Source organism: Somniosus microcephalus, unplaced genomic scaffold (assembly GCF_052327205.1).
Source record: "Somniosus microcephalus isolate GS21.2 unplaced genomic scaffold, FLI_Smic_1.0 unresolved_chr7, whole genome shotgun sequence".
Lineage (NCBI taxonomy): Eukaryota > Metazoa > Chordata > Chondrichthyes > Squaliformes > Somniosidae > Somniosus > Somniosus microcephalus.
Genome location: NW_028225185.1, coordinates 16400574 through 16427290, shown reverse-complemented (window position 1 = coordinate 16427290; position 26717 = coordinate 16400574). Strand labels below are relative to the sequence as shown.

General features: G+C 51.4%; 1 protein-coding gene across 1 annotated transcript in view; it reads left to right on the top strand.

Moving 5' to 3' along the window:
* Positions 1 to 26717, top strand: part of dcst2 (DC-STAMP domain containing 2) — a 72573-nt gene that overhangs the window by 27555 nt on the left and 18301 nt on the right. Inside the window, 5 exon segments of the mRNA XM_085978727.1 lie at positions 1972 to 2129; positions 10046 to 10210; positions 16323 to 16490; positions 18499 to 18599; positions 19604 to 19734. Of these exon segments, the coding sequence (XP_085834853.1) occupies positions 1972 to 2129; positions 10046 to 10210; positions 16323 to 16490; positions 18499 to 18599; positions 19604 to 19734 (723 nt within the window).

The following is a 26717-nucleotide window of genomic DNA, read 5'->3' as shown; positions in this document are numbered from 1 at the left end:
TACATACATTGTATTTACAGCACAGAAACAGGCCATTGGGCCCATCCGCCCCGTGCCGGTGTTTCTGCTCCACACCAGCCCCCTCCCACCCCTCTTCATCTCACCCCATCACCCTATCCTCCTATTCCTTTCTCCCTCATGTGTTTATCCAGCTTCCCCTTAAAGGCATCTCTGCTCTTCACCTCAACCACTCCCTGTGGTAGCGAGTTCCACATTCTCACCACACTCTGGGTAAAGAAGTTTCTCCTGAATTCCCGATTGGATTTATTAGTGACTCTCTTACATTGACGGCCCCTAGTTCTGGTCTCGCCCACAAGTGGGAACATCTTCTCTACGTCGACCCTATCGAACCCCTTCATAATCTTAAAGACCTCGATCAGGTCACCCCTCAGCCTTCCCTTTTCTAGAGAAAAGAGCCCCGGCCTGTTCCGCCTTTCCTGATAGTTAGAACCTCTAGTGTGGAGCATAAATGCCGGGATGGGTCAGCTGTAAATTCTTTGTAAGAATGATAAAGGGTTAAATTCCGAGGTCAGGTTGCACAGACTGGGCTTGTATTCCCTCGAGTTTAGAAGATTAAGGGGTGATCTGATCGAGGTGTTGAAGATGATTAAAGGAGTTGATTGGGTAGAGAGAGAGAAACTATTTCCTCTGGTGGGGGGAGTCCAGAACAAGGGGGGGCGTCACCTTAAAATTAGAGCCAGGCCGTTCAGGGGTGATGTCAGGAAGCACTTCTTCACACAAAGGGGTGTGGAAATCTGGAACTCTTGCCCCCAAAAAGCTGTGGAGGCTGGGGGGTCAATTGGGTAAAGACTGAGATTGATTGATTGATAGCGATTCGCTAACAGGAGGCACAAAGCAACCAAATTTTTCCCACCAAGTATTTCCAACAGTTGCAGTGCCAGTTGTGGGAAATGGAAGAACTCACAATTGAGCATCGGGAAGCTGAGAGTTAGGACATGCTGTTCGGACAGTGTAGAGGGAACTTTACTCTGTGTCTAACCCGTGCTGTACCTGCCCTGGGAGTGTTTGATGGGGACAGTGTAGAGGGAGGTTTACTCTGTATCTAACTCATGCTGTACCTGCCCTGGGAGTGTTTGATGGGGACAGTGTAGAGGGAGGTTTACTCTCTATCTAACCCATGCTCTACCTGCCCTGGGAGTGTTTGATGGGACAGTGTAGAGGGAGCTTTACTCTCTATCTAACCAGTGCTGTGCCTGCCCTGGGAGTGTTTGATGGGGACAGTGTAGTGGGAGCTTTACTCTGCATCTAACCCGTGCTGTACCTGCCCTGGGAGTGTTTGATGGGACAGTGTAGAGGGAGCTTTACTCTGTATCTAACCCGTGCTGTACCTGCGCTGGGAGTGTTGGATGGGACAGTGTATAGGGAGATTTACTCTGTATCTAACCCGTGCTGTACCTGCCCTGGGAGTGTTTGATGAGACAGTGTAGAGGGGGCTTTACTCTGTATCTAACCCGTGCTGTACCTGCGCTGGGAGTGTTTGATGGGACAGTGTATAGGGAGATTTACTCTGTATCTAACCCGTGCTGTACCTGCCCTGGGAGTGTTTGATGGGACAGTGTAGAGGGAGCTTTACTCTGTATCTAACCCGTGCTGTACCTGCCCTGTGAGTGTTTGATGGGACAGTGTAGAGGGAGCTTTACTCTGTATCTAACCCGTGCTGTACCTGCCCTGGGAGTGTTTGACGGGACAGTGTAGAGGGAGCTTTACTCTGTATCTAACCCGTGCTGTACCTGTCCTGGGAGTGTTTGATGGGACAGTGTAGAGGGAGCTTTACTCTATCTAACCCGTGCTGTACCTGCCCTGGGAGTGTTTGATGGGACAGTGTAGAGGGAGCTTTACTCTGTATCTAACCCGTGCTGTACCTGCCCTGGGAGTGTTTGATGGGGCAGTGTAGAGGGAGCTTTGCTCTGTCTCTAACCTGTCCTGTACCCACTTTAATCCCATTCTCAGAGCGTTGCTGTATCGGAAAAACTACCTCTTCAGGGACGACTTCGACAACTGTTACATCACCAATCAGTTCCTGGAAATCGACGTGATGCGGGCCAGGACTGGGAAGAGCACCATCCTGCCACTGAGATTCCAAGAGGCCTGCAGATATATACGGCCTGGTGAGTACAGCTCCGCGCCCGCCACGCGGTGGGATATGAGCCAATGGTGCCGCTCCGGGGTACAGTCGTAGCGGGTCACTAGGTAGATTATGTGTAAATTACAACACACAAACAAGCCATTCGGCCCAACCCGTCCCTGTTGGTCCAGATACACCGCATCCGCCACATTTTCCCCCGCCTCCCCCCCCCCCCGATATCAGTCACCTCCTCAAACAACTTGATCAGGTTTATCAAGCACGATCTTCCTTTCTGAAATACGTGTTGGCTGCTTCTAATTTTTTTCTCTTCATTTAGTCACTTAGGGGGAGAAATTCGGTATCGCCCCGTTTGGGGCGCAATTATCGGCCGGGCGCAAAGATTAGCGCCTGGCGCTAATTATCACCTCCGACTGCAAACTTGGCTTCTATCGCCCCTGGAGGTGATTGGAGCGCTAAATCAGGCGCTACCCACCTCTCTTAAGGCGCTAACGCTGAGGAGCGAGACGCTACTTCAGAGCGCTGGCGAAGCTCAGGTGATGTCAGTCAGCAATGGAACACAGACGCACTGGCGCCGGCCAGTTCTTAAAGGGAAGGGTCGATCTTGCTCTCCATCCACACCCTGCTCATTGCAGCCTTGAATCTCGGCCTGGAGAGACCTGTACATCAATTCTGCTGGAAAGAACAATGGAGAGGCCCAGGGAAAGAGCTCAGAGTGCAGCCCCCACAGTCTCTTCCAAATCGATACAAGGAAGGTCAAATCAAAATAAACCTGCAAAGTGCTGCTCAGTACCCAAAACTCCTTCACACAGCGTTGAATCTCTCCAGAAGTCTCTCTCTCTCTCTCAGAATGCGTGGTGCAAAAATGTCACCGACAAAAAAAGGCAGGAAGCGGCCGCCTTTAAATAGCGCTCCCCCAGTCCCTTCCTGACTGCAAAACGCTCCCCTCAACCTGTCGTTGCTAGCGGCAGGCGGTAAGGCAGGAGGCACCACTCAATATCCGGTCCGGGGGCGTTGCACACTCGACTGACGCCATGATCTGCGGGCGCAGGAGATCGTGGCGGTAGTGTTTAGCGCCGCCGCAAAATGTCTGGTCAATTTCGCGAGCGGCGCAAACATCGCCGCGCTCGGGCGCTAGTTGCTTTGCAAAGCAACCGAAATTTTCCCCCTTCATCTTTAATTAAAGATTCCAAAATTTATTCGACCGCTCACGTTAAACCAACTGTCCTGCCATTTCCTGGGTATTTTATAATTGGGTCTTGGATGAAGGAATAGCGAGCCGTGTATCTAAGTTTGCTGACGACACTAAGTTAGGAGGCACAGTCAGTAGTGTAGATGGGAGCGTAATGATATCAGCAAATAGAGATGGTATTTGCCTATCCCACTTCTGACACCATGTATCGATTTCTTTGTGGGTTCAATGACGCGAGGTCTTCACAGACAACGGACCCCAGTTTTACAATGCAAGTTTCCGACACTTTGCCAAAGAGTGGGACTTTGTCCACACAACGTCAAGTCCTCACTTTCCACAGTCCAATGGTCTAGTGGAAAAATTGGTCCAGACAGTGAAAAGACTGATGTACAAGGCAAAAGACAGTGGAACTGACTTCTACCAGAGCATGCTTGTATACCGCACAACGCCGCTCGAGTGTGGTATGTCACCAGCCCAACTCCTGATGGGACGTCGGCTAAGGTCAAACCTACCCATCCCGGAGAACCTCCTGAAACCAAAAGAGGGGGAGAAAGTGAGGAAGTTCAAAGAACAACAGAAAGAAAAGCAAAAGTACTACTATGACAGAGGAACACAAAACCTACCTGAACTCCACACTGGTGACCAAGTAAGGTTCAAAGACAAAACAAACACATGGACTCAGAAGGGAACTGTCCTGAGTGAAGTTCAACCAAGATCATACACCATTCAGACAGATGAGGGTGCTGTTCTGAGAAGAAATCGTCGAGATCTTCTCATGGGACCAGCCACAGCAGGTCAAGAGACTGATACTGTTGAACAACCTGATCACACAGCTGAGAACACATCATCTGAGGCAACAACTCAGACTCAAGGACAATCAATCAGAAAATCCTCAAGACACGTGAAGCCTCCTGAGAGACTCATTGAGCAAATTTAAGGACTATTGTTATAGAAGGAAGTAATGTTATCTTATTCTTTCTTCAAGTTCTAGTGTATTGACATATTTCATGTGAACACACAAAGCAAGGTTAAAAAACCTTGATCATGATAATGATAATGTAAGTTCATTAAGTGTTACAGTTAAAATGCAGATTAATACAAAGAAAACATGTTGTTAGTTAAAAGTAAAATACTTTTGTTTTAAGGAAAGGAGATGTAATGATATCAGCAAATAGAGATGGTATTTGCCTATTCGATTATGATGCCTTAATAGCATGTTTGCAGGTATTGATTGCTTGTGCCTGACCAGCAGAGGTCATGTGACCGAGACAAGCAAGGCAGTGCAGTTTAGTTTCGGTTTCATTCTACATGGATCTGTAAGATGGTGTCTCCTGTGATGCAGTTAATTTACTGAACAAACTTTAGATTAAAAGACATTCTCTTTCATAAATGTCTCGTCATTGAACCCACAAAGAAATCGATACAGGGAGCAGGAAGTTGCAATGGGACATTGATAGATTGAGTGAGTGGGCAAAACTGTGGCAGATGGAGTTCAATGTGGGGAAGGGTGGGGGCCACCCACTTTGGACCCAAGATCGATCGATCAGAGTATCTTCTAAATGGTGAGAAGCTGGGAACCGTGAAGGGACCGAGAGATCTAGGGTTCCAAGTGCAGAAATCACTAAAAGCTGGTGGACAGGGTCAAAAAATAATCAAAAAGGCGAATAAAGTATTAGCTCAAGATGACTGGAATACAAAGGGGAGGCGGCGATGCTTCAGTTGTACGGAGCTCTGCTCAGACCCCGCCTGGAGTAACTGGGTTCAGTTCTGGGCCCCGCCCCTCAGGAAGGAGATCTTGTCCTCGGAGGGGGAGCAGCACAGATTCACCAGAATGATACCCGGGGGGCTAAAAGGGTTAAATTCCGAGGACAGGTCGCACAGACTGGGCTTGTATTCCCTCGAGTTTAGAAGATTCAGGGGTGATCTGATCGAGGTGTTGAAGATGATTAAAGGAGTTGATCGGGTAGAGAGAGAGAGAATCTATTTCCTCTGGTGGGGGGAGTCCAGAACAAGGGGAGCGTCACCTTAAAATTAGAGCCAGGCCGTTCAGGGGTGATGTCAGGAAGCACTTCTTCACACAAAGGGTGGTGGGAATCTGGAACTCTCTCTCCCAAACAGCTGTCGAGGCTGGGGGTCAATTGGAAATTTCAAAACTGAGATTGGTAGATTTTTGTTGGGTAAGGGGATTCAGGGTTACGTATCCAGGGAGGGTAGATGGAGTTAAGATAAAGGCGGGTAGATGGAGTTAAGATGCAAATCAGCCGCGATCTGATTGAATGGCGGAACAGGCTCGAGGGGCTGAATGGCCTCCTCCTGTTCCTACGTTGACCACTTTGAAGACCTCCGGCATACATACATCTCTGAATAGGACCCTGAAATATAATTCCTATTACCTCTGCTATTTCTTTCCCCATTTCCCTCACGATCCTTGGATGTATCCCATCAGGCCCTGGTACTTCATCCACCTTCTACTTAACTAACCTCTCTATTATTTTCAGTTCATGTATTATAATATCTCTCATCTCACTTCTAACAGCGTCAGCCCTGGCTCAGTGGGTAGCACACTCAGCCTCTGAGTCAGATGTTTGTGGGTTCAAGTCCCACTCCAGGGACTTGAGCACATAAATCTAGGCTGACACTCCCAGTGCAGTACTGAGGGAGTGCCGCACTGTCGGAGGGGCGTTACTGAGGGAGTGCCGCACTGTCGGAGGGGCGGTACTGAGGGAGCGCCGCACTGTCGGAGGGGCAGTGCTGAGGGAGCGCCGCACTGTCGGAGGGGCAGTACTGAGGGAGCGCCGCACTGTCGGAGGGGCAGTACTGAGGGAGTGTCGGAGGGACAGTACTGAGGGCACGCCGCACTGTCGGAGGGGCGGTACTGAGGGAGCGCTGCACTGTCGGAGGGGCAGTACTGAGGGAGCGCCGCACTGTCAGAGGGGCAGTACTGAGGGAGTGCCGCACTGTCGGAGGGGCAGTACTGAGGGAGCGCCGCACTGTCGGAGGGGCAGTACTGAGGGAGCGCCGCACTGTCGGAGGGGCAGTACTGAGGGAGTGCCGCACTGTGGGAGGGGCGGTAGTGAGGGAGCACCGCACTGTCAGAGTGGCAGTACTGAGGGAGCGCCGCACTGTCGGAGGTGCTGTCTTTCGGACGTGACGTTAAACCCGAGGCCCCATCTGCCCCACCAGGTGGGCGTAAAAGATCCCATGGCCACTATTGGAAGAAGAGCAGGGGGAGTTCTCCCCGGTGTCCTGGGGCCAATATTTATCCCTCAATCAACATCGCTAAAACAGATGATCTGATCATTTATCACATTGCTGTGTGTGGGAGCTTGCTGTGCGCAAATTGGCTGCCACGTTTCCCACATTACAACAGTGACCACACTTCAAAAGTCATTCATTGGCTGTTAAGCGCTTTGAGACGTCTGGTGGTCGTGAAAAGCGCTGGAGAAATGCAAGACTTTGTTTAACCAATTTGAGATTTACCTCCTCCCAAATAGATCCTCTTAAGAGCATAAGAATTAGGAGTAGGAGTCAGCCATTGGGTCCCTCGAGCCTGCTCCACTGTACGGCCCCTCGAGCCTGCTCCGCCGTATGGCCCCTCGAGCCTGCTCCGCCACACGACCCCTCGAGCCTGCTCCGCTACACGGCCCCTCGAGCCTGCTCCACTGTACGGCCCCTCAAGCCTGCTCCGCCGTACGGCCCCTCGAGCCTGCTCCGCCGTATGGCCCCTCGAGCCTGCTCCGCCACACGGCCCCTCGAGCCTGCTCTGCCGCACGGCCCCTCGAGCCTGCTCCGCCGTACGGCCCCTCGAGCCTGCTCTGCCTCACAGCCTCTCGAGCCTGCTCTGCCGCACGGCCCCTCGAGCCTGCTCCGCCGTACAGCCCCTCGAGCCTGCTCTGCCTCACAGCCTCTCGAGCCTGCTCCACCACACGGCCCCTCGAGCCCGCTCCGCCACACGGCCCCTCGAGCCTGCTCCGCCGTACGGCCCCTCGAGCCTGCTCCGCCACACAGCCCCTCGAGCCCGCTCTGCCGCACGGCCCCTCGAGCCTGCTCTGCCTCACAGCCTCTCGAGCCTGCTCCGCCACACGGCCCCTCGAGCCCACTCCGCCACATGAACCCTTGAGCCTGCTCCGACACACGGCCCCTCGAGCCTGCTCTGCCGTACGGACCCTCGAGCCTGCCCCACCATTCAGTGAGATCATGGCTGATCTTCGACCTCAACTCCACCTTCCCGCACTATCCCCATATCCCTCGATTCCTTAAATATCCAAAAATATTTTGCAAATACTGAGGTTGCTAAATATCCCCACCGATTACCATTTGCCCTGTTCTAACTCACTGTCCTCTCCTCTCAAAGGTCCCACCACAAATTTAACAATTCTCTTTTAAACCATTTGGAGAAGACTTTACTGCTCTTTCTAAAACGTACTTTTTTTTTGGAAAGATTCTCCCCCTCGGACTTGCTGTCTTTATCCATTCCTTGGTGTCTTCCCTTACTTCCGCGTAGTCCCTCCTATTTTTATCACAGGCTCTCTAATTACTTGTCCTCCTCTTCGTTCGGCTGTCCAATCATTTCGGCTTTAATTAGAGGCTCCAAACTTCTCCCTCCCACGGATGTTAAACCAAATTGCCCTGTCATTTCCTGGGTTGGTTCCGTCTCCCTTTCTGAAAATGGTTCTCACTCGGGTCGTTCCCCAATCATCTCTGGCACCCACCATTCTCATTAGCACCCCTGAAATATCATTTCTAAGGCCATTTATTCCGCCATTTCCGTCAGGATCCACCCATAATATGCCCTCTCCTTGAACTTTCCTTTCTTTCTGACCTCTTGATGCTGAAACTTGAAGTTGTTATCCTTTTTCAATGGCATATATATCATGCAACTTTGCAATCAATTTTTTAATAAATCACCTTGCTGTGCCAGCACGCCCTGTGCTCGCTGAACTACACTGACTCCCAATCCGGCAACGCCTCGATTTTAAAATTCTCCATCCTTGTTTTCAAATCCCTCCATGGCAACCCCCTCCCTATCTCTGTAACCTCCTCCAGCCCCGACAACCCCCTCCGAGATCTCGGCGCTCCTCCAATTCCGGCCTCTTGCGCATCCCCCCGATTTCCATCGCTCCACCATTGGCGGCCGTGCCTTCAGCCGCCAGGGCCCCGAGCTCTGGAATTCCCTCCCTAAACCTCTCCGCCTCTCTCTCCTCCTTTAAGACGCTCCTTAAAGCCGACCTCTTTGACCAAGCTTTTGGTCACCTGTCCTAATATCTCCTTATGTGGCTCGGTGTCAAATTTTGTCTGATAATCGCTCCTGGGGAGCGCCCTGGGAGGTTTTACTACGTTAAAGGCGCTCTATAAATGCCAGTTGTTATTGTTGATCTATAGTCCCATGTGCCAATTTCTCTTTCTACCTTACCTCACCTAGCTCATTCCTCATCTTGTTAAACTTTGCTCGATTTGCAATCTGGTGTCCTGGTTTCTGTACTCACTCTTTTCCTTCTATTTGGTCAGCTGTGGCTCGGTGGGTACCTCACTCTCTCACCTCTGAGTCGGAAGGTTGTGAATTTAAGTCCCCCCCGTCCAGAGACCTGAGCCCCATAACCCAGGCCGACACTCCCAGTGCCAGTACTGAGGGAGTGTCGGAGGGGCGGTACTGAGGGAGCGCCGCACTGTCGGAGGGGCAGTACTGAGGGAGCGCCGCACTGTCGGAGGGCCAGTACTGAGGGAGTGCCGCACTGTCGGAGGGGCAGTACTGAGGAAGCGCCACACTGTCGGAGGGGCGGTACTGAGGGAGCGCCGCACTGTCGGAGGGGCAGTACTGAGGGAGCGCCGCACTGTCGGAGGGCCAGTACTGAGGGAGCGCCGCACTGTCGGAGGGGCAGTACTGAGGAAGCGCCACACTGTCGGAGGGGCGGTACTGAGGGAGCGCCGCACTGTCAGAGGGGCAGTACTGAGGGAGCGCCGCACTGTCGGAGGGCCAGTACTGAGGGAGCGCCGCACTGTCGGAGGGGCAGTACTGAGGGAGCGCCGCACTGTCGGAGGGGCGGTACTGAGGGAGCGCCGCACTGTCGGAGGGGCGGTACTGAGGGAGCGCCGCACTTTCAGAGGGGCGGTACTGAGGGAGCGCCACACTGTCGGAGGGGCGGTACTGAGGGAGCGCCGCACTGTCGGAGGGGCGGTACTGAGGGAGCGCCGCACTGTCGGAGGGGCGGTACTGAGGGAGCGCCGCACTGTCGGAGGGGCGGTACTGAGGGAGCGCCGCACTGTCGGAGGGGCGGTACTGAGGGAGCGCCGCACTGTCGGAGGGGCGGTACTGAGGGAGCGCCGCACTGTCGGAGGGGCAGTACTGAGGGAGCGCCGCACTGTCGGAGGTGCCATCTTTCGGATGAGAAGTTAAACCAAGGCCCCATCTGCCCTCTCAGGTGGACGTAAAAGATCCCACGGCCACTATTGGAAGAAGAGCAGGGGGAGTTCTCCCCGGTGTCCTGGGGCCAATATTTATCCCTCAACCAACATCACTAAAAACAGATGTTCTGGTCATTATCACATTGCTGTTTGTGGGAGCTTGCTGTGCGCAAATTGGCTGCCGCGTTTCCGACATTACAACAGTGACCACACTTCAAAAAAAGTACTTCATTGGGTGTAAAGCGCTTTGAGACATCCTGAGGTGGTGAAAGGCGCTGGAGAAATGCAGGTTGTTGTTGTCACTGACGGGATATCATGTGTCTGACTCCACTTCTTCATTTTCAAAGGCTCGCTCTACCTGACCGTCTCGGAGAAGAAAAAATACGTCATCGGATTCTCCAGAATCCTGCGTCAGGCCATAACGGTGCTGGTCATCATCCTCCTGGACTACACCATCTACTGGGTGTTTGATATGGTCAGTTATCACCTGCAGGTAGAGATCATCGCACGATGTGAGTCCATCCACCGGCAGTCTGGGTGGGGGGTTACCCAAGCGAGCCTCGCGACGTGAATTCTTTTTTTGCCGCCAGCACAATTATTGAGGCCGTTCTCGGCTAACGTGTCGAGAAGGCAGGTCGCATGGTGCCTGCAGCCCAGGAAACAGGCCATTGGGGACCATCTGCTCCACACCTGAGACCGCACCTTGAGTATTGTGTGCAGTTTTGGTCGCCTTATCTGAGGAAGGATGTTCTCGCCATGGAGGGAGTGCAGCGAAGATTCACCAGACTGATACCTGGGATGGCAGGAATGATGTATGAGGAGAGATTGGGTCGATTGGGCTTATACTCGCTGGAGTTTAGAAGAATGAGAGGGGATCTCATTGAAACTTATAAAATTCTGACAGGACTAGACAGACTAGATGCAGGAAGGATGTTCCCGATGGCCGGGGAGTCCAGAACCAGGGGTCACAGTCTAAGGATAAGGGGTAAGCCATTTAGGACTGAGAGGAGGAGGAATTTCTTCATCCAGAGAGTGGTGAACCTGTGGAATTCTCTACCACAGAAGGCGGTGGAAGCCAATTCATTAAATATATTCAAGAAGGAGTTAGATATATTTCTTAAGGCTAAAGGGATCAAGGGATATGGGGAGAAAGCAGGGACCGGGTACTGAATTTGGATGATCAGCCATGATCACATTAAATGGCGGAACAGGCTTGAGGGGCCGAATGGCCGACTCCTGCTCCTATCTTCTATGTTTCTATGTGCTCCATGCCGGTGTTTATGCTCCACACCAGCCTCCTCTCTCCCCTCTTCATCTCACCCGTCAACAAATCCTTCTATTCCTCCCTCCCTCATGTGTTTATCCAGCTTCCCCTTGAATGCATCCACACTATTCACCTCAACCACTCCCTGTGGTAGCGAGTTCCACATTCTCACCGCTCATAGTCATAGTCACAGAGTTATACAGCACAGAAAGAGGCCCTTTGGCCCATCGTGTCCGCGCCGGCCATCAAGCCCCGTCTATTCTAATCCCACTTTCCAGCACTTGGTCCGTAGCCTTGTATGCTATGGCGTTTCAAGTGCTCATCAAATGCTTCTTGAATGTTGTGAGGGTTCCTGCCTCTACCACCCTTTCAGGCAGTGAGTTCCAGATTCCAACCACCCTCTGGGTGAAAAAGTTTTTCCTCAAATCCCCTCTGAACCTCCTGCCCCTTACCTTGAAACTATGCCCCCTGGTTATTGACCCCTCTACTAAGGGGAAAAGCTCCTTTCTATCTACCCTAGCTATGCCCCTCATAATTTTGTACAGCTCAATCAGGTCCCCCCTCAGCCTTCTCTGCTCTAAGGAAAACAACCCGAGCTTGTCCAGTCTCTCTTCATAGCTGAAGCGCTCCAGCCCAGGTAACATCCTGGTGAATCTCCTCTGCACCCTCTCCAATGCAATCACATCCTTCCTATAGTGTGGTGACCAGAGCACTCTCTGGGTAAAGAAGTTTCTCCTGAATTCCCGATTAGATTTATTAGTGACTCTCTCATATTGGTGGCCCCCTAGTTCTGGTCTCCTAAAAGGGAGCCATGATGAAGGGTCAAGGTCCATTCTGCAGGACACCACCTGCGTGGAAAGGGAGGCAACTTGAAGTGTATCTCAGCCAGGACGACAGCAAGCTCGGCCTCTAAAACCCTTAGATTTCCAGACACAAAAGGCATCAAGGGGTATGGGGAGAGAGCGGGGATATGGTATTGAGATAGAGGATCAGCCATGATCATATTGAATGGCGGAGCAGGCTCGAAGGGCCGAATGGCCGACTCCTGCTCCTATTTTTCTAGGTTTCTATGTTTCCAGATTGTCGGAGCAAAAGGTGACTGAGGGAGGGGAGGGTTGTGAATCTGTGGAATTCTCTTCCCCAGAGAGCTGTGGAGGCTGGGTCATTGAATATATTTAAGGTGGAGATAGACAGATTTTTGAACGATAAGGGGGTCGAGGGTTATGGGGAGCGGGCAGGAAGAGGCCAAGATCAGATCAGCCATGATCTCATTGAATGGCGGAGCAGGCTCGAGGGGCCGAATGGCCGACTCCTGCTCCTATGTCTTATGTTCTAAAGAAGTTTCTCCTGAATTCCCGATTGGATTTATTAGTGACTCTCTTATATTGACGGCCCCTAGTTCTGGTCTCGCCCCACAAGTGGAAACATCTTCTCCGCATCTACCCTATCGAACCCCTTTCATCATTTTAAAACTATGAGGTCACCCCTCAGCCTTCTCTTTTCTAGAGAAAAGAGCCTTTCAGCTTAAAAAAAGAGGGTCTTGAGGACAATAGAGCTATCAACAGACGCCCCGACAGTGACTCTGAGTAAACCCGAGCAAAGGAAACAGAAATGGCAATTATAAGTGCGGTGGCATAGTGGTTAGCACTGTTGCCTCACAGCGCCAGGGACCCGGGTTCGAATCCGGCCTCGGGTGACTGTGTGGAGTTTGCACATTCTCCCTGTATCTGCGTGGGTTTCCTCCGGGTGCTCCGGTTTCCTCCCACAGTCCAAAGATGTGCGGGTTAGGTTGATTGGCTATGATATAAATTTGACCCTTAGTGTTAGGGGGATTAAATACGTGGGGTTACGAGGATAGGGTGGGATATGTAGAGGTTACGGGGATCGGGTGGGATATGTGTTGGTGTAGAGGTTACGGGGATCGGGTGGGATATGTGTCGGTGCAGGCTCGATGGGCCGAAATGGCCTCTATCTGCACTGTGGGGTTTCTGTGATTTCTGTGAATACGGGGCGTGAATGTGGAACTCGCTACCACAGGGTGCGGTTGAGGTGAAGAGCACAGGTGTGTTTAAGGGGGAAGCTGGATAAACACAGGAGGGAGAAAGGAATAGAAGATAGGAGGAGTAGGCCATTCGGCCCCTCGAGCCTGTGCCGCCATTCAATGAGATCATGGCTGATCATCCAAATTCAGTACCCTGTCCCTGCTTTCTCCCCATACCCCTTGATCCCTTTAGCCTAAAGAAATATATCCAACTCCTTCTTGATATATTTAATGAATTGGCCTCTACTGCCTTCGGTGGTAGAGAATTCCACAGGTTCACCACTCTCTGGGTGAAGAAATTCCTCCTCATCTCTGTCCTAAATGGCTTACCCCTTTATCCTTAGACTGTGACCCCTGGTTCTGGACTCCCCCGCCATCAGGAACATCCTTCCTGCATCTAGTCTGTCCAGTCCTGTTAGAATTTTATAAGTTTCAATGAGATCCCCTCTCATTCTTCTAAACTCCAGCGAGTATAAGCCCAATCGACCCAATCTCTCCTCATACGTCATTCCTGCCATCCCAGGTATCAGTCTGGTGAATCTTCAAATAGAAGAGTAGGGCGATAGGGTGAGATGAAGAGGGGCGGGAGGAGGCTGGTGTGGAGCATAAACACCGGCTCGGAGCAGTTGGACCCAATGGCCTGTTTCTGTGCTGTAAGTTCATGTAACTAAGATTTGGAACAGGGCGCTGCTTGTAGGAGAGTAATTTTAAAGTATGAATGGAGGACTAGTAAATTATTTTAAAAAGTGTTGATCACGTTACAAAATGTTACAAAATCTGAATCCCGCCCCCAGCCTGCCTGTTTCCGGTTTTAACGGGGGCGGGGGACGGGCAACCGACCCGCTCCCAGGAGGCGGGCTGGCGATTTAAACATTATAACGAGGCCGCGTGCCTCGTGTTTAACCACCATTTTGAATTTAACCCTGGCTGACCGGCCGGGTTTTCCGGGCCTCGGGAAACCCGGCGGCTAAAGGGAGGCGAGGACTGCTGGATCCAGGAGGTAAGTGCCTTTCCACTTACCGGCCGGGATCCAGCACTCCCTGCTTTAGTAACCCCCTTCCCTCCCCCAGCTCACTCTTCCGATTAAACCACCCACCCCCCAACCCGACCCTTCCGACCTCCTCGCTGACCCTTCCGACCTTTGCGACCTGGTGCTGAAGGCCCGCCCGGCAGCCTCTCAATCTGGCTGGTTGCGTCCGGGAAGCGGAGGCAAGATAAAAAAAAAAGTGCCAATCGGGCCCGGCCGTTAAATTCGTCTGGATCTGTGGGAAACCCGTCCTTCCTCGTTTTCCCCGGCATCGGAGCAGCCCGCCTCCCCCCTGCCCCTGCCTCCGAGTTAATATCCAGCCCAAAAGGAACAGGAGGAGGCCACTCAGCCCCTCGAGCCTGCTCCGCCATTCAATCAGATCACGGCTGATCCATATCCCAATTCCGCCCACCCGCCTTGGTTCCGTGACCCTCAACACCCTTTGCAAAAAAAATCTATCAGCGTTCTGAAGAAAACAAAAGAATGAGAGAAATGTGTTGCTATGCCAACAGCAGGCACAATAAAGGGGATGCGGTCTCCTCTACATCGGGGAGACCGAACGCAGATTGGGCGACCGCTTTGCGGGACGCCTCCGTTCAGTCCGTAAGGGTGACCCCGAGCTTCCGGTCGCCTGTCACTTTAATTCTCCGCTCCACTCCCACTCAGATCTCTCTGTCCTCGGCCTCTTACACTGTTCCAATTAAGCTAAACGTAAACTCGAGGAACAGCACCTCATCTTTCGATTCGGCACTTTGCAGCCTGCCGGACTCAACATCGAGTTCAACAATTTCAGACCCTGACCTCTGTCCCCATCTTTTTCTTCCATTTTTTCCCCCTCTCTCTCACGTGACACCCAGTCCCGTTCACCCATCACCCCCTGTGCTCACTGCCCCGTGTCCTAACTCACACCCAGTCCCGTTCACCCATCACCCCCTGTGCTCACTGCCCCAGTGTCCTAACTCACACCCAGTCCCGTTCACCCATCACCCCCTGTGCTCACTGCCCCGTGTCCTAACTCACACCCAGTCCCGTTCACCCATCACCCCCTGTGCTCACTGCCCTCGTGTCCTAACTCGCACCGAGTCCCGTTCACCCATCGCCCCCTGTGCTCACTGCCCCGTGTCCTAACTCACACCCAGTCCCGTTCACCCATCGCCCCCTGTGCTCACTGCCCCGTGTCCTAACTCACACCCAGTCCCGTTCACCCATCACCCCCTGTGCTCACTGCCCCGTGTCCTAACTCACACCCAGTCCCGTTCACCCATCGCCCCCTGTGCTCACTGCCCCGTGTCCTAACTCGCACCAAGTCCCGTTCACCCATCGCCCCCTGTGCTCACTGCTCCGTGTCCTAACTCGCACCAAGTCCCGTTCACCCATCGCCCCCTGTGCTCACTGCCCCGTGTCCTAACTCACACCCAGTCCCGTTCACCCATCACCCCCTGTGCTCACTGCCCCGTGTCCTAACTCGCACCAAGTCCCGTTCACCCGTCACCCCCTGGGCTCGTTGACCTACATTGGCTCCCGGTCCAGCAACACCTCGATTTAAAAATTCTCATCCTTGTTTTCAAATCCCTCCGTGGCCTCCTCGCCCACCTCCCTATCTCTGTAATCCCCTCCAGCCCAACAACCCTCCGAGATCTCGGCGCTCGTCCAATTCTGCCCTCTTGAGCATCCCCGATTTCCATCGCTCCACCATTGGCGGCCGTGCCTTCAGCCGCCTGGGCCCCGAGCTCTGGAATTCCCTCCCTAAACCTCTCCGTCTCTCTTTCCTCCTTTAAGACTCTCTCAGGTGGATGTAAAAGACCCCACGGCCACTATTGGAAGAAGAGCAGGGGGGAGTTCTCCCCGGTGTCCTGGGGCCAATATTTATCCCTCAATCAACATCACTAAAAAACAGATGATCCGATCATTGTCACATTGCTGTTTGTGGGAGCTTGCTGTGCGCAATTGGCTGCCGCGTTTCCCACATTACCACAGTGACCACACTTCAATAAAAGTACTTCATTGGCTGTGAAGCGCTTTGAGACATCCGGTGGTCGTGAAAGGCGCTAGAGAAATGCAAGTCTGTCTTTCTCTCCTGAAAAACGACCTCTTTGACCCAAGCTTTTGGTCGCCTGTCCTAAACATCTCCTGATGTGGCTCGGGGTGTCAAATTGTGTCTGATAATCGCTCCTGTGCGGCACCCTGGGACGTTTTACTACGTTAACGGTACTGTGTAAATGAAAGTTGTTGTTGTTGTTGTTGAGCGGGCTGGCAACAGAAATCCCAACGCCTGCCATGCATGTTCCGCAGCCCCCGTGGTGATAGGAATCTCCATCAAGGGAACGGGATACGCCTCGGACATTTACCGGAATGTGGTGGACTCGTTCGACGTCGTGCAAGGCGGGAACATCACCGTGGTGTCCAGGAAATGCACCATCATCCCGTCACCCCCAAACTACAAGATCTACACGCTGATCGGTGAGAAGATGACATCCAGAAACGTCTTCGGAAGATGTAACATGCGCTGACCGCCTCTGTATAATATACGCTTGACAATCTGTATACAATATACAGAGGAACATGGGAGCAGGAGGAGGCCATTCAGCCCCTCCAGCCTGTTCCGCCATTCAATGGGATCATGGCTGGTCTGCGACCTAACTCCATTTACCCGCCTTTGGCCCACATCCCTCAATACCTTTGGTTAACAAAAATCTATCAATCTCAGATTTAAAATTAATTGATCGAGCACCAATTGCCATTTGCGGAAGAGAGTTCCAAACTTCTCCCACCCTTTGTGTGTAGAAGTGTTTCCTAACTTCACTCCTGAAAGGTCTGGCTCTAATTTTTAGACTCTGCCCCCCAGTCCTAGACTCCCCAACCAGCGGGAGTAGTTTCTCTCTCTCTACCCTATCAGTTCCCCTTAATATCCTGAAAGCTTCGATCAGATCACCCCTTAATCTTCTAAATTCCAGGGAATACAACCCTAGTTTGTGTAATCTCTCCTCGTAACTTAACCCTTGGAGTCCGGGTATCATTCTGGTAAACCTACGCTGCCCTCCCTCCAGGGCCAATATATGGAACTCGGGTTGAAATCTGCAGCTCACGCAGGGAGGATGTTTCCCCTCGTGGGGGAATCTAGAACGAGGGGGCATAGTTTCAGAATAAGGGGGCGCCCATTTAAAACAGAAATGAGGAGGAATTTCTTCTCTCAGAGGGCCGTGAATCTTTGGAATTCTTTTCCCCAGAGAGCCGGGGAGGCTGGGTCATTGAATATATTCAAGGTGGAGATTGACAGATTTTTGAACGATAAGGGAGTCGAGGGTTATGGGGAGCCGGCAGGGAAGTGGAGTTGAGGCCAAGATCAGATCAGCCGTGATCTCATTGAATGGCGGAGCAGGCTCGAGGGGCCGAATGGCCGACTCCTGCTCCTACGTCTTATGTTCTTCTATCCTTCCTAAGGTGGGGCCCAGAACTGCTCCCAGTGCTCCAGGTGTGGTCTAACCAGGGCTTTGTACAGCTGCAGCATAACTTCTACCCCCTTGTACTCTAGTCCTCTAGATATTGGCCAGCGTTCAATGAGATCATGGCTGATCTTCTGCCTCAACTCCATTCACCAGCCCTATCGCCACATCCCTTGATGCCCTTACTGGTCAGAAATCTATCGACCCCAATGACTGAGGCTCCACAGCCCTCTGGGGTAGAGAATCCCAAAGATTCACCGCCCTCTGAGTGAAGAAATTTCTTCTCATCTCAGTCCTGAATGGCCGACCCTTTATCCTGAGGCAGTGGCCCCTGGTTCTAGACTCCCCAGCCAAGGGAAACATTCTCCCAGCATCCACCCTATCAAGCCCTGTAATAATGTTGTATGCTTCAATGAGATCTCCTCTCATTCTTCTGAATTCAAGAGACTACAGGCCTAGTTTACTCAATCTCTTCTCATACGACAGTCCCGCCATCCCAGGAATCAATCTCGTGAACCTTCGTTGCACTCCCTCTATGGTGTGGTCTCACCAAGGCCCTATATAATTGGAGTAAGACTTATTGTCTGGACCTGTCCGTGACATTTTAATGATCTATGTACCTGGAGCCCCAGGTCTCTTTGGACCTCCGCTGTTTTAAGCTTTTGATGGGACACTAACTGTTATGATTCTTAGGATCCATGAAGAAAGACTCATGAAATAACACTGGACGGCCAGCTGGTGGCACTGTCCAAGGAGTATAAATACTCAGGCGTGGGCCCAGCTTGCCCGGGATATTTTCTAAACGGGAACTAGTGAAAGATAACTAGACCTCCATGTTTTGAAACAAGCTGATTAAAGCCTTGCTTTATACTAGAACCGAGTGCATAGTGAGTTTTATCACGTCACTAACCATCGGCATAAAATAGGCACAGGCTCCCTGAGAGGCAGAGGGGGGGCAATGCAGAAATCATGCGACTGAAAAGCTTCCAAGCCCGTCACCGCAGTCTGTCTCTGTTTTCTTGCAGGAGTTTTATACGGAGTTGCGTTTTTCATCGTGCTATTCGGCAGTTACATATCGAGAGTCAGGAGATACGTCTGTTCCATTTACTACCCGTCGAGGGAGCGGGTAAGTCAGGTGGAGCAGCTCAAACAACCCGCTCGTGCCTCCCCCCACGCACAGAGCACAGCCGCATGAATGTGAGGGCATGCAGCGGGAAAGTTAGAAAGAAAGAGAGAGAGAGAGAAAGAAAGAAAGAAAGAACAAAGAAAGAGAGAGAGACAGAAAGCAAAAAGAATGAGAGAGAGAAGGAAAGAAAGAAAGAAAGACACCTCCGACAGTGCGGCGCTCCCTCAGTACTGCCCCTCCGACAGTGCGGCGCTCCCTCAGTACTGCCCCTCCGACAGTGCGGTGCTCCCTCAGTACCGCCCCTCCGACAGTGCGGCACTCCCTCAGTACTGCCCCTCCGACAGTGAGGCGCTCCCTCAGTACTGCCCCTCCGACAGTGCGGCGCTCCCTCGGTACTGCCCCTCCGACAGTGCAGCGCATCCTCAGTACTGCCCCGCTGACAGTGCGGTGCTCCATCAGTACTGTCCCGCCGACAGTGCGGCGCTCCCTCAGTATGGCCCCTCCTACAGTGCGGCGCTCCCTCAGTACCGCCCCTCCGACAGTGCGGCGCTCCCTCAGTACTGCCCCTCCGACAGTGCGGCGCTCCCTCAGTACTGCCCCTCCGACAGTGCGGCGCTCCCTCAGTACTGCCCCTCCGACAGTGAGGCGCTCCCTCAGTACTGCCCCTCCGACAGTGCGGCGCTCCCTCAGTACTGCCCCTCCGACAGTGCGACGCTCCCTCAGTACTGCCCCTCCGACAGTGCGGTGCTCCCTCAGTACTGCCCCTCCGACAGTGTGGCGCTCCCTCAGTACTGCACTGGGAGTGTCGGCCTGGATTATGGGCTCGAGTCTCTGGAGTGGGACTCGAACCCACAACCCGCTGACTCAGAGAGGAGAGAGAGAGTGCTGCCCACCGAGCCTCAGCTGGCACCGTGAACATTTCTGCGCAGCAACAGGAGGAGGAGGGCGGGGGATCGAAGGCCACACCGACTGCTCTCCTCAATCTCTTGTTGCGTTACCACCAGGAAAGGATCTGCTACCTGTACAACCAAATCCACTCCAAGCGTACCTCGCTGGTGAACGCCCTCTTCAGGACAGTGCAGATAAACTCCACCGACGCAGGTCACACGAGCATCTTACTCGTCCTGGCAGCAAGGTAAGCGACGTAAGAAAACTACTAGGCACTTGGTCTAAGCGTTAAACAAAGCTTTAATCAACTGTTTTTCAACATGGAGATCTAGTTGTATCCTTCACTAGTTCCTGTTAAAGAATGTCCTGAGCAAGCTGGGCCCGTGCCCGAGTATTTATACTCTCCCTAGACAGCGCCACCCGCAGGCCGCCCAATATTATTACATAAGTCATTTCCACATGAATGGCAGGATTCATGTCAGTAAGGCTCACTGCTCCAGGCTCATACACAGAATTACACATCGAATGCCCAGCTCAGAAACAGGCCACTCGGCGCATCTGCTCCGTGCCGGTGTTTTTGCCCCACACCAGCCTCCTCCCACCCCTCTTCATCTCACCCCATCACCATATCCTTCTATTCCTTTCTCCCTCATGTGTTTATCCAGCTTCCCCTTAAATGCATCTCATAGAGTCATAGCGGCACAGGAGGAGGCCATTCGGCCCATCGAGTCCGTGCCGGCTCTCTGTAGAGCGATCCAGTCAGTCCCATTCCCCCGCTCTCTCCCCGTAGCCCTGCAAGTTTATTCCCCTCAAGCGCCTATCCAGTCTCCCCTTGAAAATATTGAGTGTCTCCGCTTCCACCACTTCCGTTGGCAGCGAGTTCCAGGTCCTCACCACTCGCTGCGTAGAAAAGTTTTTCCTCACATTCCCCCCCCCTGTATCTCTGGCCCAAAACCTTAACTCTGTGCCCCCTAGTCCTTGTACCATCAACTAGTGGGAACAGCCTTTCCCCGTCTAGCCTATCCAAACCCGTCATAATCTTGTACACCTCGATCAAATCACCCCTCAACCTCCTTTGCTCTAATGAAAACAAATCCAGGGCAAGTGCGGTGGCATAGTGGTTAGCACTGTTGCCTCACAGCACCAGGGACCCGGGTTCGAATCCGGCCTCGGGTGACTGTCTGTGTGGAGTTTGCACATTCTCCCCGTGTTTGCGTGGGTTTCCTCCGGGTGCTCCAGTTTCCTCCCACAGTCCAAAGATGTGCGGGTTAGGTTGATTGGCTATGATAAATTGACCCTTAGTATTAGGGGGATTAAATACATGGGGTTACGGGAATAGGGTGGGATATGTGTTGGTGTAGGGATTATGGGGATCGGGTGGGATATGTGTCAGTGCAGGCTCGATGGGCCGAAATGGCCTCTATCTGCACTGTGGGGTTTCTGTGATTCTGTGATTCTGTGATTCTCCAACCTGTCCTTGTAGCTAAGATCCCCCATCCCCGGAACCATTCTGGTAAATCTCCTCTGCACCCTCTCGAGGGCCTTCACATCCTTCCTAAAGTGTGGTGACCAGAACTGGGCGCAATACTCCAGTTGTGGCCTAACCAGCGCTTTATAAAGGTTCAGCATAACTTCTCTGCTTTTGTACTCATCACCTCTATTTATGAAACCCATCTATGCTCATCGCCTCGACCACTTCCTGTGGTAGCGAGTTCCACATTCTCACCACTCTCTGGGTAAAGAAGTTTCTCCTGAATTCCCGGTTAGATTTATTAGTCACTATCTTATATTGACGGCCTCTAGTTCAGGTCTCGCCCCACAAGTGGAAACATCTCTACGTCTACCCTATCGAACCCCCTTCATAATCCTAAAGACCTCGATCAGGTCACCCCTCAGCCTTCTCTTTTCTAGAGAAAAGAGCCCCCGCCTGTTCAATCTTTCCTGATGGGTATAACCTCTCAGTTCTGGCATCATCCTTGTGAATCTTTTTTGCACCCTCTCCGGCGCCTCCATATCCATTTTAAAAAGTGGAGACCAGAACTGTGCACAGCAACTCCAAGTGTGGTCTACCCAAGGTTCGATACAAGGTTAACACAACTTCACTGCCTTTTCAATTCCACCTCCCTCGAAATCGACCCCAGCGCTTGGCTTTTTAGAAGGATAGGCTGATGGGGTGAGATGAAGAGGGGTGGTGGGGGGGGGAGGCTCGTGAGGAGGCTGGCTGGCATGGAGCACTTGGACCGGATGTCCCATTTCTCCGCTGCGCGTTCTACGTAATTACAGGTCATTTTCAGACAGGGTTTAGATTACAGCAGGACCGTAGTGACTGTAGATACTTAACGCTGAAATGTAGCCCCTCAAAACTAACCTGTATAAAATGTAGAGGTGCATTGTTGTACAGCTGCTCACCCCCCTGCAAGGTCCTGAGACGCTCCTGTGGGTAAACAGGCATTTTAAACAACAACAGCCTGCATTTATATAGCGCCTTTAACGTAGTAAAATGTCCCAGGGCGCTTCACAGGAGCGATTATCAGACAAGATTTGACACCGAGCCACATAAGGAGATATTAGGACAGGTGACCAAAAGCTTGGTCAAAGAGGTCGGTTTTAAGGAGCGTCTTAAAGGAGGAGAGAGAGGCGGAGAGGTTTAGAACATAAGAACATAAGAAATAGGAGCAGGAGTAGGCCAATCGGCCCCTCGAGCCTGCTCCACCATTCAATAAGATCATGGCTGATCTGATCCTAACCTCGAATCCACTATCACTCTACATCCCTCCCGAACCCATGTGATCTCCTGGGAGAGGCGAAAAACCAGATAAAAACCCAATGGCCAATTTGGGAGAAAAAAATCTGAGAAATTCCTCTCCAACCCATCTAGGCGATCGAAACTCGTCCAGGAGATCACTCTGTCCCTATATTTTCTACAGTACTTACCTTCTGTAAAGGCGATCTCCACCCCAGCCAGGAACAGGAATAGAACCATCTCCTGAAATCTAACACATAATTAGAACACAAGAAGTAGGAGCAGAACCAGGCTACACGGCCCCTGGGCCTGCTCTGTTACCCACAGGGCCACGATCGTTCCGAACATAGACTCATGTCCAATTTCCTGCCCGCTCCCCGTAACCCCTAGTTCCCTTTACTTCTAAGAAACTGTCTGATGCGCTATCAATTACTGAGAAAGACTGGAAGTTAAGAGAGTAACAAACAGGCTTTTATTAGCTAAAGAACGAAGGCATGCCTCTAGTGGTCGACCGGTCCTGAATGTCTGGGGAACTGCAGAGCAGCCGCCTTTATACCAGGGCATGTGGGTGGAGCCAGGGGCGGAGCCAGCTGAGGCATGCACAGACAGGTACAACAATGGGCAAGAGTGAACAACAGTGAAGTGAACAACAGTGAACAACAGTGAAGTGAACAACAGTGGTTTACCACACTGTCTATTTCTGTTTTAAATTTATTTAATGATGTAGCTTCCACAGCTTTCTGGGGCAGCAAATTCCACAGACCTACTACCCTCTGAGTGAAGAAGTTTCTCCTCATCTCAGTTTTGAAAGAGCAGCCCCTTATTCTAAGATTATGCCCCCTAGTTCTAGTTTCACCCATCATTGGGAACATCCTCACCACATCCACCCGATCAAGCCCCTTCACAATCTTACATGTTTCAATAAGATCGCCTTTCATTCTTATGAACTCCAATGAGTAGAATCCCAATCTACTCAACCTATAACCCCGGGATTAACCGAGTGAACCTTCTTTGTACTGACTCGAGAGCAAGTATGTATTTTCTTAAGTATGGACACCAAAACTGTATGCAGTATTCCAGGTGCGGTCTCACCAATGCCTTGTACAACTGCAGCAATACCTCCCTGTTTTTATATTCCATCCCCCTAGCAATAAAAGCCAACATTCCATTGGCCTTCTTGATCACTTGCTGCACCTGCATACTAACTTTTTGAGTTTCGTGCACCAGGACCCTCAGATCCCTTTGTACTTCAGTACTTTCCAGTTTCTTGCCATTAAGATAATAACTTGCTCTGTGATTTTTCCTGCCAAAGTGCATAACCTCACACTTTTCAGTATTGTATTCCATCTGCCAAATCTCTGCCCACTTACTTAGCCTGTCTATGTCCCTTTACAGGTTTTTTATGTCCTCCTCACTCACTACTTTCCTTCCCATCTTTGTATCATCTGCAACTTTGATATGTTACACTTGGTCCCCTCCTCCAAATCGTTAATATAGATTGTAAAGAGTTGGGGACCCAGCACTGACCCCTGTGGAACACCACTAGTTACTGATTGCCAGTCTGAGAACGAACCATTTATCCCAACTCTCTGCTTTCTGTTAGATAGCCAATCCTCCACCCATGCCAGAATATTACCCCCAATCCCATGATTTTTTATCTTAAGCAATAATCTTTTATGTGGCCCCTTGTCAAATGCCTTTTGGAAGTTTAAATACACTACATCCACTGGTTCCCCTTTATCCACACTGTATGTTACTTCCTCAAAAAACTCAAGCAAATTTGTCAAACATGACTTCCCCTTCATAAAACCATGCTGACTTTGTCCTATTAAATTATGTTTATCCAAATGTCCCATTACTGTCTCCTTAATAATGGACTCTAAAATTTTACCAACCACAGATGTTAGGCTAACAGGTCTATAGTTTCCAGCCTTCTGCCTACTACCCTTTTTAAATAAGGGTGTTACATTAGCAGTTTTCCAATCTGCCGGGACCTTTGCTGAGTCCAAGGAGTTTTGGAAAATTATTACCAATGCATCCACAATCCCTACCGCCACTTCCCTCAAGACCCTAGGATGTAAGCCATCAGGTCCAGGGGATTTATCCGCCTTGAGTCCCATTATTTTACCAAGTACCACTTCCTTAGTGATTTTAATCGTATTTAGCTCCTCCCCCCCTAGAGCCCCCTGTTTGTCCAGTGTTGGGATATTCTTAGTGACCTCTACCGTAAAGACTGATACAAAATAATTGTTTAGCGTTTTTGCCATCTCCATGTTTCCCACCATTAATTTCCCAGTCTCATCCTCTAAGGGACCAACATTTACTTTAGCCACTCTTTTTCTTTTTATATAACTACAGAAACTTTTGCTATCTGTTTTTATATTTTTTGCTAATTTACTTTCATAATCTATCTTCCCTTTCTTAATCAATCTTTTAGTTATTTTTTGCTGTCTTTTAAAGACTTCCCTATCTTCTATCCTCCCACTAGATTTGGCTACCTTATATGCCCTTGTTTTTAGTCGGATACTACCCTTAATTACTTTACTTAGCCACGGATGGCTATCTTTTCTTTTACACCCTTTTTTCCTAAGTGGAATATATATTTTTTGGAAGTTGTAAAATAACTCCTTAAATGTACACCACTGATCATGTACCATCTTACCCTTTAATCTATTTTCCCAGTCCACTCTAATCAATTCCACTCTCATACCTTCACAGTCTCCTTTATTCAAGCTCAGCACGCTTGTTTGAGATCCAACCTTCTCACCCTCTAATTGAATATGGAATTCAACCATGTTATGGTCACTCATTCCAAGGGGATCCTTTACTAGGACATTTTTAATTAATCCTGTCTCATTACACAGAACCAAATCTAAGGTTGCTTGCCCCCTGGTCGGTTCAGTTACATACTGCTCAAGAAACCCATCCCTAATACACTCAATGAACTCATCCTCAAGGCTGCCCTGCCCAATTTGATTTGTCCAGTTAATATGATAGTTAAAATCCCCCATAATTATAGCTGTTCCCTTATTACAAGCCTCAACTATTTCCTGATTAATACTCCATCCAACAGAGTTGCAACTGTTCGGAGGCCTATAGACTACGCCCACTAGTGTTTTTTTCCCCTTATTATTCCGTATCTCCACCCAAACTGTTTCACTATCCTGATCCTTTGACCCAATATCATTTCTCTGTATTACAGTGATTCCTTCCTTTATTAACATAGCCACCCCACCTCCCCTTCCTTCCTGCCTGTCCTTCCTGATTGTTAAATTCCAGAGCTCGGGGGCCCAGGCAGCTGAAGGCACGGCCGCCAATGGTGGAGCGATGGAAATCGGGGGATGCTCCAGAGGCCAGAATTGGAGGAGCACAGATATCTCGGAGGGTTGTGGGGCTGGAGGATGTTACAGAGATAGGGAGGGGGCGCGGAGGCCATGGAGGGGATTTGAAGACCAGGATGAGAATTTTAAAATCATGGCATTTGGTGGAGCAGGAGAAAATGTAAAAAGAAAGACTTTCACCACCTCAGGACGTCCCAAAGCCCTTCACAGCCAATGAAGTACTTTATTTGAAGTGTGGTCACTGTTGTAATGTGGGAAACGCGGCAGCCAATTTGCGCACAGTAAGCGCCCACAAACAGCAATGTGATAATGATCGGATCATCTGTTTTTAGAGATGTTGGTTGAGGGATAAATATTGGCCCCAGGACACCGGGGAGAACTCCCCCTGCTCTTCTTCCAATAGTGGCCGTGGGATCTTTTACGTCCACCCAAGAGGGCAGACAGGGCCTCGGTTTAACGTATCATCCGAATGATGGCACCTCCGACAGTGTAGCGCTCCCTCAGTACTGCCCCTCCGACAATGCAGCGCTCCCTCAGTACTGCCCCTCCGACAGTGCGGCGCTCCCTCAGTACTGCCCCTCCGACAGTGCGGCGCTCCCTCAGTACTGCCCCTCCGGCAGTGCAGCGCTCCCTCAGTATTGCCCCTGCGACAGTGCGGCGCTCCCTCAGTACAGCCCCTCTGACAGTGCAGCACTCCCTCAGTACTGCCCCTCCGACAGTGTAGCGCTCCCTCAGTACTGCCCCTCCGACAATGCAGCGCTCCCTCAGTACTGCCCCTCCGACAGTGCGGCGCTCCCTCAGTACTGCCCCTCCGACAGTGCGGCGCTCCCTCAGTACTGCCCCTCCGACAGTGCAGCGCTCCCTCAGTATTGCCCCTGCGACAGTGCGGCGCTCCCTCAGTACAGCCCCTCTGACAGTGCAGCACTCCCTCAGTACTGCCCCTCCGACAGTGCGGTGCTCCCTCAGTACTGCCCCTCCGACAGTGCGGCGCTCCCTCAGTATTGCCCCTCCGACAGTGCGGCGCTCCCTCAGCACAGCCCCTCCGACAGTGCAGCACTCCCTCAGTACTGCCCCTCCGACAGTGGGGCGCTCCCTCAGTACTGCCCCTCCGACAGTGCGGCGCTTCCTCAGCACTGCCTCTCCGAC